The sequence below is a fragment of the Tamandua tetradactyla genome, chromosome X (genome assembly GCF_023851605.1).
Source record: "Tamandua tetradactyla isolate mTamTet1 chromosome X, mTamTet1.pri, whole genome shotgun sequence".
NCBI lineage: Eukaryota > Metazoa > Chordata > Mammalia > Pilosa > Myrmecophagidae > Tamandua > Tamandua tetradactyla.
In genome coordinates, this window is record NC_135353.1 from 170,599,073 (window position 1) to 170,611,904 (window position 12,832).

At 36.4% G+C, this 12,832-nt stretch overlaps 1 protein-coding gene and 1 long non-coding RNA gene across 21 annotated transcripts in view; one reads left to right on the forward strand and one right to left on the reverse strand.

The window, feature by feature from the left end:
- The window catches only part of LOC143672201 (uncharacterized), a 101,432-nt gene that overhangs the window by 83,906 nt on the left and 4,694 nt on the right, over positions 1-12,832 (forward strand). Inside the window, exon 6 of the long non-coding RNA XR_013169666.1 lies at positions 384-446. This is a non-coding gene — a long non-coding RNA (uncharacterized LOC143672201). The remainder of the gene's footprint in view (positions 1-383; positions 447-12,832) is intronic.
- Positions 1-12,832, reverse strand: part of LOC143672198 (uncharacterized) — a 57,457-nt gene that overhangs the window by 36,769 nt on the left and 7,856 nt on the right. For 18 of the 20 annotated variants that reach the window (XR_013169663.1, XR_013169662.1, XM_077147081.1 and 15 more), the window contains 2 exons: positions 8,908-8,987; positions 36-192 (listed from right to left, as the gene is read on the reverse strand). Coding sequence is in view for 1 of the 20 variants with exons in the window: in XM_077147091.1 (XP_077003206.1) it covers positions 36-43 (8 nt within the window). In the remaining 19 variants the exon portion in view is untranslated. Of the gene's footprint in view, positions 1-35; positions 193-367; positions 497-8,907; positions 8,988-12,832 lie in introns of all 20 variants that reach the window. The other 2 variants (XM_077147079.1, XM_077147080.1) reach the window with 1 other exon arrangement.

Below are 12,832 nucleotides of genomic sequence, written 5' to 3' on the forward strand. Positions count from 1 at the left end.
GAAAAAGGTAAATACATCCCACTGGCTGTGCCCACCTGTGCATAGCTTGTGCATCTAGATGTCCAGGTCTGCCAATACTCCGATTGTGCAAAAGCAGATTTGTCTTTGGTAATGGTAGTTACGGCAATTTTCGCCAAGGCATCTGTAGTACATTATGCTCATGTTCAGGTGAATTTAGGGTCTAGTGGACATCTATATGAAAAACAGATACATTAGTACATTGAACAATTTTCCATTTTTTTCTTCCCATAATGTTTGTCCCCATAATTCACTTCCATGTATTTTCCACATCATCTGTTTCCAGACAGGCATTTAAATAGTTAACCATAGGCTACTGCCCCTGAATTAGTATATAAATGACATTCACCTCCTTTCTCTTGCAGTAACCCCTGATGCACTGCTTTCAAACTTTTATCTTTTGAGGAGGAAATCACTGATTTACTGAGGTACATAGTGTTTTTGATGCTCTTCTATTATTTTATTTCTGTAAGCAGAGCTGAGAAGATTTGGTTAAATAAATTATTATCCTATTGTCTAATATTATGTAAAAAGATCAAGTACTGTCAGATTTCAAAATGTCTTCATTTCTATAACCTTTTTAAAAACCATGTTTATGCAACTTAAAATACATCAAATGAATTTGATTTGCACTTTCTTTTAGCCTAAAAACTGTGAGCTAATAAATTACAATCGTTGAAGCTAATCCATTGCCTGGTACATTCTGGAGCAGCCAAGAAAACTAAAGCACTCATTTTATTTATTCTCTTAAGTTTATGTTTAGTTTCTTTTACCCACGTAAGAGCCCAGATCTCTTAATCCCTGGGACAAGTTTTGTGTCCACAATGCTGGACTCTAAGTGGTAAGCATCTTTCTATCATAGTGTAAGATGAATAATCTCTGTCCATTTTAAAGGTATTTCTTTTCCTCAGCCCCTTGCATGCTGCTCTCTAAAGCACAATGGGATTTCCCACACCCTGTATGTGAATTGCTACTCTGGGCTGGAGCTGTCCACCTGAAAGCTGAGCCTCTCCTAGAGAGCCCTATTTGAAGGTTAAATAGCTTTTCCCATAGAGCTAAATATGTCTTAAATGTAATTAAGGAAATTTCCTGAAACATTTAGAAATCTGGCAATACCATCAGGAAGTAACTACTGGAGATGGAATGGAAAAGGGGTGTGTTTCCCAGGAAAGAAAGTCAAGACAGCATAGGTAGGAGAAATCCTATCTTCTTTTTGATAATAATTCCGTTTCCAGGAAGGAATGTTTGTTTCACTTTCTTTATGACATTGTAGTAAAAACAGGACAGAAAGTTTAGTTGGGCCTTTAACAGCATGATATGGGTGAGGGTCAGGAAGTGAGGGTTTAGATGTAGAAAAGGGGGAGTGAATGCTTAATTTTTTAAAAAAAACTTCTATTTAGGTCAATTGTCAAGTTTTGGAGTTGATGGTAGTGATGGTAGCAGCCAACATTGATAAGCTGTGTTATCATAACATCTTTTGTTACATAAGTAACTTGGAAAAATGTTATCTGTAAGGAAAAATAACAAACTGAACTTCACACTAATTGATTAACTGTACATTCTCTTTATCCTTGGTTATTGAGCATATTTTTGAGAACATCTACTATAAAAAATGGCATCTATCTCATTCTGACCTTGCAGCAAATGTTATAATTAATTGTGAAAGCAAGAAAGTAGGACTTGCTTATGATAGCCAGACTTTCCTTAGGGCCTCTTTCAAATATATCAGATACTCTATTCTTATTACAATGTCTTTAAATCATGTTTTATAAAGAACACACATTTTTTAAACATGCCATTGTATTATTATAAACACAAGTATAAATTTGTCATTTTTCCTTCTCTGTACAGCAGCAATGAAATTGAACTGATATATGACCAAATTCAAATACCACTTACAGCATTGCTGAGGTGCTGTGTATGTGTATTGCATGCCTGCCTTGGATCAGATCAAGTTCTAGACACTTGACAGAAATCCTTGCCTTTCTTTTGAACCACAATCCAGGAATATCATGTCACAAACTGCAACCAGTCACTAAAACAGCAGTATGGTATAAAGTCCATTTTGTTTGTAAGGGGAGGCAGGGGATGACGTATGATAATTATTTCACATCCCCCTAAGGTAGAAAGTAGGACATCCTCAACTCTCTGGATCTGGTCATCCATCTTGACATGATGCCTAACGCACCAAGACAAACTTTGATCGACTTTTTAAAAATCACTGAACCTGGTATCATTTTCCCTTCTACCTGTAATGTATTCCTCAACTTTACTTAAATCACTTATTGGGATTTGTTCTTACATCTGCATCAATATTTCTCTTCCTGAAATATCTTTAGTCTTTCATAGTGAAAAATCCAGTAGCACATGAAAGAACTTCAGGATGTAATAGTCCGAAACATGTCTATCAATCTCAGGAAGCTCACTCTAAACCCACTGATCTTGGAAGACAATGAGATAATTTAATTCATGTATTCTAGATATCTCTTCCAATACTTAGTCAACAGAGGTCATACAATAGTCTTACTAAGGAAAGGTTTGGCAGAAAAGCTATCTAAATAGATTTATGATGGCACCAAAGGTTTTGGATGTCATGACATGGGTATGTCTTCTCAGTCTCTTCAGAAGTTCATGTGGGAAGCCTATTGCTGGCATTTACTCATGATGGTTTCACATTATTTTCTCCCAAAATAAAGCTGGTGCATTTGCCTCTCCAGTTGCCAAAGGACCAGGATAGGGATGTCATCCTGCATCTCTTTATCTTCCCTTCTTACATGTTTTGTGGTGTCAAAATCCAAATGAAACAATATGACAGAAATGGAGACAATTAAAGGAAGAATGTTAGGAAAACTCTCATGAGATGTTCCAAACTAACCAATTCAATAGAAATATATAAAAACAAAAAGAAATATGTTGATAACTATGCACTGTCGATATGCAAGCAGTGAAAATAGTGAATTGTGGGGCAGAATAGCTGGAGTATATATATTTTTATTGGTATGTATGTTGCATTTATTATGCTGCATCCTATGTGAGGCAAGAGTTAGAGCATCATTTCATGCCATTAAATTTTAAACAAATATTTAGTCACTGAGCCATTTAAAGTTTAGGATGTTGTTTATGGACGCTGAAAGAAACAAGGCTAGATATCTGAACAAATACCCCTTTGCTTTTAACAGAAGCTCTGATTATGAACAAATGTGCTTGATTTATAGTAACTCTTCAATTTCCTTAGTTTAAATTAATCCAATGATAACTTTAACAGATTTAGTTTGATGTTTTAAGTGTATTAGTTAGGAGTGCTTGGTTATAGGAAATAGAGTGTTATATTTAACTAAAAATATTCAGCTGATCACGAATTCAGATACAAGGAGAATTTGTAAGAATTTGTCCAGGAATTCAATCCTGAATATACATTCACCAGGGAAACAGTGGTATTTACTTCCATTTTCAGAACAATTTCCTTCTGTTTTTGTTAGAGTTCATGTTTTTCCTTTGTATTTTCCATTAATACTTCAAAACAACAAACTGCTTCATGTTAACTGATTTAGATAATAAAATTACTCTGCAAATTAGGATTTTCCATTGGTAACCCTAACAAAACCCTTTTAGGCATCAACTGAGTGCCTTTACCACAGGCCCTAAGAAAAGAAGGAATGTCCCTGTTCCTGCCATTAGAATCAGAGCAGTGGACCCAAGGAAAAACAGCCACCAAAATAAGTCATGCTTAAAACTAAATAAATACATGAAAATTAGAAAAGAAGAAGAGTAAGAAAAAAGAATCTTTCCTTCATTACAAATTTTTTAAAAATCCTTGATCTAAAAGGTGTGGGATGAAGAGAGGCATTTTATGGTTTTCAATATCCATGATTTTTTTAGCAGACAGAAAGCATAAACCATAAGTGGAAAACAATGTTTCATCTCATCAAAATCACAAACTTAAACAGCAAGCCTTGTGTACTTACACAATATGCTCAAAACTGTGCATCTGTGTGCATAAAGATATATAATAGATTAATCTGGCCATATAACATTCATGAGAAACAAAATTAAAAATTGACAAATTACTTGAAGCTATGCTTTACCAAATGGGTCGCATGTATATAGATGCTCACCATTATTAGCCAGGAGGTATATGCAAATTTAAACTACATTGAGTTACCACCTCACATGCACTGGATTGGATGAAAGTGTAAATGATGGTAACACCAGGTTAGAGAGAGAATAGCAACTTCCTGGCTATTATATGTTGCTGGTCAGGATGTGAAATGATTCATTGACTCAGAGTATTAGGGGAAACCTCCCAACTGCCTGTTAATAGGAGAAGTTTGGATTATGGTATCACCCAAGTCTAATTATAAACGGGGATGGAAATTGGATGGACTGCTGATAAATACGTCCCTGTAGATAAGTTTAACATGACATGCAAAGTAGAAGAAGCCAGTTGCCAAAGATGAGATATTCTAAGGTTCATGATATGAGGTTCTAGAGCAGGGGAGGAATCCTGGTAGATGGGGAGCCTATAATGGGAAGGAAAACAGGGTACTTTTGAGGTGGATGGTGTTCGCAGGGCATATGCTTTTCTCAAACCTGATTTGCATGTTCCAAACGGTGAATTTAACTACCCGAGGTGTTACCAATGTGTTCATTCTTAAAAGGACTGGTTACACATAAGCCCACGTAAACACAGAAGGAAACAAAAATTGTAGAAATGGCAAAGAGAAAGTTCATGTGATGTTCTTGAGAAATCACTCAAAACAGAGGTATTTGTATCAGGAGAATCTCATCAGTCTGATTACATCGTGAGTTCATTACAGGTGATTTTAGCGTTTATCTTCTTACTCCTTGAATGATGTGTTTGTGTTTTGATGTACATCTGTGTGTGTGTGGAAGGTATAGGGAAATGGTTCATTTCTAACCTAATTAAGGTCCTCAGAAATCTACGTATTCAATTTCTAAAGCACTCATTTGTTTCTGGCTTTAAACCCTGTATATTAGGAACCCAATGATCTGCCAGTTTGCTCCAGTATTTTTTGTCCCAATTCCTCACAGGTTATTAACTTTGTTCCTCTACTTATTTCAACCCCTAGTATTCTTTCAAACTACTACTTGGACATATCATTTCTTTATAACAAACCCTAATTTTTCTTTTCTTCCAATAAGAAAGGTAGCCGAGGACTTGCAAATTATAAATTTCATTCCGATCTCTTTCCTCCTTGAGAATCTCCCTGAAAATTTCCTCTCTTTTGAATGTCAAATTCCTTGAAAAAAAAATTTCTTCAACTTCCTCATTGGAGTTTTTACTAAAATGCCTTCAAGACAGAGCATTTCATTAATCATCGAGTAATTTACAACTTTAATACATTTTATAGTTTTAAATGATTCATGATTAAGTTTATCATTAACATGTGATTGTTTAAGTTTATCATTAACATAACACCATTAACATGATAACGTTTGAAGAGGACTGTGTCATCCGCATCATTAAAATCAATATTGTGGCCTTAAGTCTTGAATGGTCCATGTTCGATCCTCTCTGCTACTAACTGCAATGAAGAGCACGTTTCTGTGCACTGAAAACTATAACCAAAGTTCCTATAAGATTTCTTAGTCAAATTTTATATCCTAGAGATCATCATCACAAATTTCCCTTCCCCTTTGTATTTGAAATTAAATAAATTATTATTAATAAACAAAGCTGGCTTTATAAATAATTCTCATCATCAAAATCATTGGTAACAGGAAATCAAGAGACTCCTGATACAGTCCAAGCTAGGTTATCAAATGCTATGGGGAAATCACAGTACATGCCTGGGGTATTTGGTTCTTAACCCTAAGTACAAAGACAGTACCAACTTGGTAGCTGAACAAGGCAGGGCTAGGCTGGGAGGCAGATGGATAGACGAGGTTATCCTGCCTAGATGCACATAAAATACCACAAAAAGGACATGCGTACGCCTCTTCCCCAGACAGCATGCCCCTCATACCTTTGAGAGTTCTCACTCAGATAACACATTTCTGATCAACAGAACAAGGAGAGGCAGCAAACAGCATCTTCATATCTTTGTGACTTGTGAGTGTCTCTTCTGGAGACTCTAAGAGTGAGCAGTTGCTGGAAGACTCAGAACCTCTGCCTCTTCTTATACCATCTCTCTTTGAACGTGGCACTTTAGGATCAGGTTATCAAACCTAAAAACTCATCTTGAAATGTCAGCAGTGAACATCCTGGTTAGAAGCTGTGTGGCAAGCCTTGGGCAAATTGCCCTCTCTTCCTATGTCTCTCTAAAAAGTTCAGCAGAAGGGCCCATGAGGAGGCTTGGCTCAAATTTACCTGTCCCAGGTGAGATACAGGTACTTGTCTGTTCTAGAGTGTTTATTTTCTTCTTTTGCATGGGTTATGCCTTCTTGTTTTGGATATCAGTTATTTTCCTTCATAGAGAATAGGATAATTTAGTCCATATAGGGTTACAAATCTGGATTCTGATTCATGATGGGGTTTGGGTGTTCTGGTTGTTTCTTGCTGCATCTGTTTTCTGTTTAGTGACTAGCCTGTAGGTATTCTTCAGAGTCTACACTCTAGACAATATGTATAGACTCTGCTGTATGTGTTTTAATTCTTTTTGTTAGTCCTGCCCTCTGAAGAGTCATCTGTTAGTCAACATAGCTAAGCATTAATGCAATGATTTCTCACTCTTTCTTATACACCTCAATTCAACAAATAGACCCAGTATGCATGGAGGCAGACCCTCAGAACTGAGGATGATTGCAATTAAACAGGGATGGGTCCGTAACAGGGACTCTGGGTTGTCCCTCAACATACCTCCACTTTGCAAGTGTGTTCAGCTTTCCAAACATCCAGTAATAAATCAGAGGATTCCTAAGTTTCCTACAAAGGTGACATTTTACATTTCCCTCTTTTATGTTTTTGGCTACCTTCCTGATTGTATCAATGCAGGTGCAGTCATAGGAAGCTAAGATGGTTTCCTTCCCCATCATTTGTCACCAGTCATAATGCTCTTTGTTTGGAGAGTGCCTCTGGATATGGGGCTTTTTTGCAGCATGATTTCAAGGGCATAGAGATGGCTGCTCACATGTACCAGCCATGGAGGTGAGTGGAATGATAGCAGCTCCAAGCAAAATATCACAGATCCTAGTTTTCTCAACAAGTCCAACATTTATCTTGATCATTTTTCAAATTATTGTATGCTTTTGATAACTTGCCTGAGCTTTGAAATGTTTGTCTTTCACCATTTTGTAAGATTTTAAATTGTTGGTTGGGGGAGAGAGTTTGCTGTGCTCCCCACTCTACCACTGTGAAAGTCCTTTGGATTTTGCAAACTGAAGCTACTCCTTGGACACATGCCCTCAGTGGTGTTTCATTGAGGAAGTGCACAATAGATATTGAGTTCAGCGTGGGTAGATATGTATTCCGTCCACCTAAAAGCAGGTACGTAGTTTCTATAGATATGCCAGTGGTTCTGGCTCTGCGTGAATTCCCACAGCATGGATATGAATTAGGAGTTGATACATTCCGCAGAATGTAGAATGGACAGCACAACTCTTTGGTTTGCATCTCCATTGGATATGCTTCCTTCATCTCAGCCTCAGATCCCAGACACTCCCCTCTATTTTCATGACTCATGGCCTTAATATGAGTAAACATGAGGTTCTCCCACCCAAAGAAGGTAGATTAGGCTGAGAGGCAGTGGGTCGACAACAGTAGTCTCTTTCTTTAAATTCTGTCTTGGGACATATGACATCATCTGCTGGTAAATCCCTCTCCTTACCCCTCAGGCTGCCTGTTAATGCTGTTCAACCATGGCACAATTAAGAGAGTGTCTGATGTCATTTTAGAAAACAGAAGCACTTTTCAAACAGGGTTTCTCCATTCTACCTCATCCCATAAATGAGATTGGATGGAACCCTTTTACCGTGTTGCATAAAGAGCTGCCCAGAGGCTCATCATGATCCTTTCAATAATTCTGCTGTTAGTCCTAAATGGAATGGTTTTGCATTCCATTGTGGACATGTTTTCTGGATTGTTATATTCAACGAGATATTTTTGTGCATTACAAATCAGGTACCATTCTTCAAAGACATCTGTGAATATGAATTAGATCATTTTATTTAATCGCTTTGAAATAAAATAACCAAAAATGCCTATAAGTTGCCTAGAAGGAAAGCCATGGGGCAAACGTCATCAGTTTCTTGGCTAGAAGAAATGATTTGCAAGTAAATGATTTGAAAGCAAAGGCTGTTGGTTCTGATGCTATGGAGAAGATGGTGTACCTTCTGTTCTTGATGCCATTATCTTCTTTGACCATGTAAATTAATTTTAACATATAGATTAACTGATGTTACTAAGATATGATAGAAGCAAGGTATCAAAGAAAGGTAACTGCAATTGTTCAGAACAAGGGGGGACATTCTCATACAAAACTTATCTCATAAACTCCCTCTATGTTTGTGCATATGTAGGGTCTACAATAAGTACAACTGTCTGGAGCTGCTAAGTTACTTTCAGGATTTCAGAACATATAAATCATTTCCAGGGTATTTCCACATGACACAACTCTTCCATAAATTTTATTTAAATTTATTAAAGAAAAGATGAGTTTAATGCCATTTATTCATTCTGCATCTCCCCAGAATTAATCATCTTTCACAATTCATTGCTTTCATTCCTTTGTCCCTGATGGACAAAATCCCTCTGTTTAACCTAGGTGAATGTTATTTTTTGATGGTTTGAAATAAAACTACTATGGAAGTCATAGGCTTCACCGCCATTCAGTTCACACAATATGGTTAACCAAATACTTAAAAATCAATAATTCTGAGGGCAAGAAGGACAGAAAGTTCAGAAGGCATATCTTGTGTGCTTCTACTTACCTAATCAGTGCTCTTAGGACAGGTGTCCGTGATACAAGGAACAGGAAAAATCATCAAACTTTCTCAATATTTGTAGGTGTCTGTGATAGAAGGAACAGGAAACGTCATCAACCTATCTCAATATTTGTAAGGACTATTTAAATAACAGCTTTTTAAAAATTGAATTGTGAACAGGAATTGTTATTTTAAATTTTTTGTTGTGAAATACAACATAAATACAGAAAAGTGATAAATTTCAAAGTTCAGTTTAAGAAATAGTTATAGCAGAAATTTCAAAGTAGAGCAGAGTTTGAAGTCTCAAAAATTTTGAAGTTTCGTTTGGATTGTCCTAATGCCCTAGATATAAAAAGAATTATTTACATAATGATTAACTGGTCATAATTATTTGTTTTATTCTAACTCCCCTGTGAACACTCCTCCCTCTCATTTGATCCTTCTCTCCATCTTCAGTGCCCTCTATTTTCTTTAGGGTTTTCAGTAATACCATTGAGTTGGGACTTAGCATACCAGGGCAATTTGTAATATCTGGCTGAAACCTGCATAAGAGTAACCTCCAGAATGACCTCTTGACTCTAGTTGAAACCTCTTAGCCACTGAAGCCTTCTTTTGTTCCATTCTTTTCCCCCTTTTGGTCAAGATGCCATCTCCATTCCATGAAGCCAGGGCCAGGCTCATCCCTGCAAGTCATGTCCCATGTACTGGGGAGGATAGAGAGTTTATTTGCAGAGATTGGCTTAGAGAGATAGAGGCCACCTCTAAGCAGTTAAATTCTGAGATTGACCTTTAAGCATGTTCATAAATAACCTTAGCTTCTTCTTTGCAAGAATAAGTTTCCTAAGGACCAGCCTCAACACTGAGGGCTTGGCTTATTCAATTGGAGGCTCCCAATGCTTGAGAGAATATCAGGTATTTCCCATGTGGGGAAGTTAATAGTTCCCTATTTTTTTCTCCAGTCTCTCAAGGGGCTTTGCAAATACTTTTTTATTATCTGCCCCAAATACTCAGGACTGCATCATGGTATTAAATTAGGATATATCAAATCACCAGATCTTAATCCCTATTCTAGGCTCCATTCCCTCACTTTCAATTCTAGACAATTTTCATTGCTCTAGAGGGATAAATAATAGATATACACAGCCACAAATTTAAAAAAACAAACAAACCCAAAACACATCCTATTGCTTATCCATCCCCTCCCCCAATCATTTACCCTAGAATTGGTGTGACATAGTAAGGTAGTGTTGTTAAATATAGTCCATTGCATGTACTAGGTAAATTTTCCTATATATCACTCTATTCTTAACTCTTTGTACAGAAGATTCCTACATTTGAAGTAGTTCATGCAAGAATTTTTATTTGTAGTGTCAATTGATGAGCTACATGACTTTAGGCAACCCATTTCAATCATATTCATCTTCTGTAGGTACTATTATTTATAATGCCAGTAATGAACTGCCATCATCTCTATTTATTCCCATTTAGAATCATCCTTGTTAACAAATCTATACATATTAGGTAATGACTCACCTTGTCTAGTTTCTATCTCTTGGGTCCCCTTTATTCTACATTTTAAGAGTGAGTTTACATTATCTATGTGGCTCAGATGAGTGAAAATATGCAGTATCTATCCTTTTGTGTCTGACATATTTCACTCAGCATTTTATCCTCAAGGATTATCCATGTTGTTTCATACTTCAGGACCTAATTTCTTTTTCTGCTGCATAAGATTTCTATGTATGCATATGCCACATTTTGTTTATTTACTTGTCTGTTGATGCACACTTGGATTGTTTCTATCTTTTGGCAATTATGAATGCTGCTGCTATGAACATTACTGTGCAAATGTCTGTTTATGTCACAGCTTTCAGATCTTCTGGGCATATACTGAGTAGCAGTTTGCCAGGTCATAGGGAAACTTGGTATTTAATTTTCTGAGAACTCATCAAACTAATTTTCATAGTGGCTGTACCATTTTACATTTCCACCAGCAGTGAACGAGTGAGCCAAAACTTCTCCACATCTTCTCCAACATTCCCAGTTTTCTAATTGTTTAGTAGCATTCTCATGAGTGTGAGATAATCTACCATTGTGGTTTTTATTTGCATTTCCATAGTATCTAATGAAGATGAGCATCTTCTCATCTTCATTAGCCATTCATGTGCTTTTTAGCCATTTATATTTCCTCTTTGGTAAAATGTGTATTCATATCTTTTGACCATTTTATAACTGGGTTGTTTGTCCTTTTATTGTTGAGTTGTAGAATTTTTTTTTATATTCTTGATATCAAACCCTCATCAGATGCATGGTTTTCAAATAGTTTCTCCCATTGACTTGGCTGCCTCTACACGTTTTTGACAAAGAACTTTGAAGCACAGATTTGGTCAATCATGGGTTTTATGGCACAGGCTCTTATAAAAATTTAGGTCTTTGATCCACTTTGAGTTAATTTTTGAAGAGGGTGAGGTAGGGGTCCTCTTTCATTCCTTTAGATACAAATGTCCAGTTCTCCCAAGCCCATTTATTGAAGAAACTCTTCTATTCCAGTTCAGTGGATTTGGGGCCTTGTCAAAAATCAATAGGCCATAGATCTGGGGATCTGTTTCTGAACTCTCAATTTAATTCAGTTGGTCAATATGTCTGTCCTTGTGCCAGTATCATGCTGTTTTGACCACTGCGACCTTATAATAAGTTTTAAACTCAGGAAGTATAAGTCCTACAACTTCATTCTACTTTTTAAGGATGTTTTTGGTTATTTGAGGCCCCATTCCATTCCCAATAAATTTGATAACTGTCTTTTCTGGTCTGCAAAGTCAGTTAGAATTTTGATTGGCATTGTATTGTATCTGTGGATTAACGTGGGTAGAATTGACATCTTAACAATCTTTAGCCTTCCTATCCATGAACACAGACTGTCTTTCCACCTATTTAGGTCTTCCTTGAGTCCTTTCAGCAGTGCTCGCTAGTTTTCTTTACATCCTTAGTAAAGTTTCTTCCTAGATATTTGCATCTTTTTGTTGCTTTTGGGAATGGAATTTTTTTCTTAATGGTTTTTTCAGTTAGGTCCCCACTATGAGCATATAGAAACATTACTGATTTTTGTACAATAATCTTGTATCCCACAACTTTGCTTAATTTATTTATTACCCCAATTAGCGCTGTGGTAGATTTTTTTAGATTTTCCAAGTATAGGATCGTGTCCTCTGCAAATGAGTGTTTTATTTCTTGCTTTCCAATTTGGATGTCTCATTTTGTTTTCTTGCTTAATTGATCTAGTAGAACTTCTAACACAATGATGAACAATAGTGGTGACCGTGTGCATTATTGTGTTGCTCCAGTTTTAGGGAAAAGGCTGCTGTTCTCTACTTCCTCCAGGCTAGCAGTTAAGTCCTCGATTTTTACTCTTTAATATAGGTGTTCAGGAGAATAAATTTCACTCCCAGCACTGCCTTCTCTGCAGTTTTGATATGCTCTACTATTTTCATTCATCTCCAGATATTTACGTATTTTTCTTGCAATTTCTTCTTTGGCTCATTGATTGTTTAAGAGTGTATTATTTAACCTGTGTATAGTTTGGAAAGTCCTGGTTTGTTGGTGGTTATTGAGTTCCAGCTTCATTCACTGTGGTCATAGAAAGTGCTTTGAATAATTTCAATCCTTTAAAATTTATTAAGACCTTTTCTGTTCCCTGGCACATGATCTATCCTGGATAATATTCCATGAGTGCTAGGGAAGAATGTTTATTGTTTATTCTGGTTCTATAGGGTGTAATGAACTTTATATGACTGTTATGTCTAATTCATTTATCACATTGTTTAGTTCTCTATTTCCTTATTGACCCTCTGTTTGGTTGTAATCTTTTAAGAAAAGAGTGGTGTATTGACATCCCCCACAATTATTGTAGAAACATCTATTGCCAATGTTTACC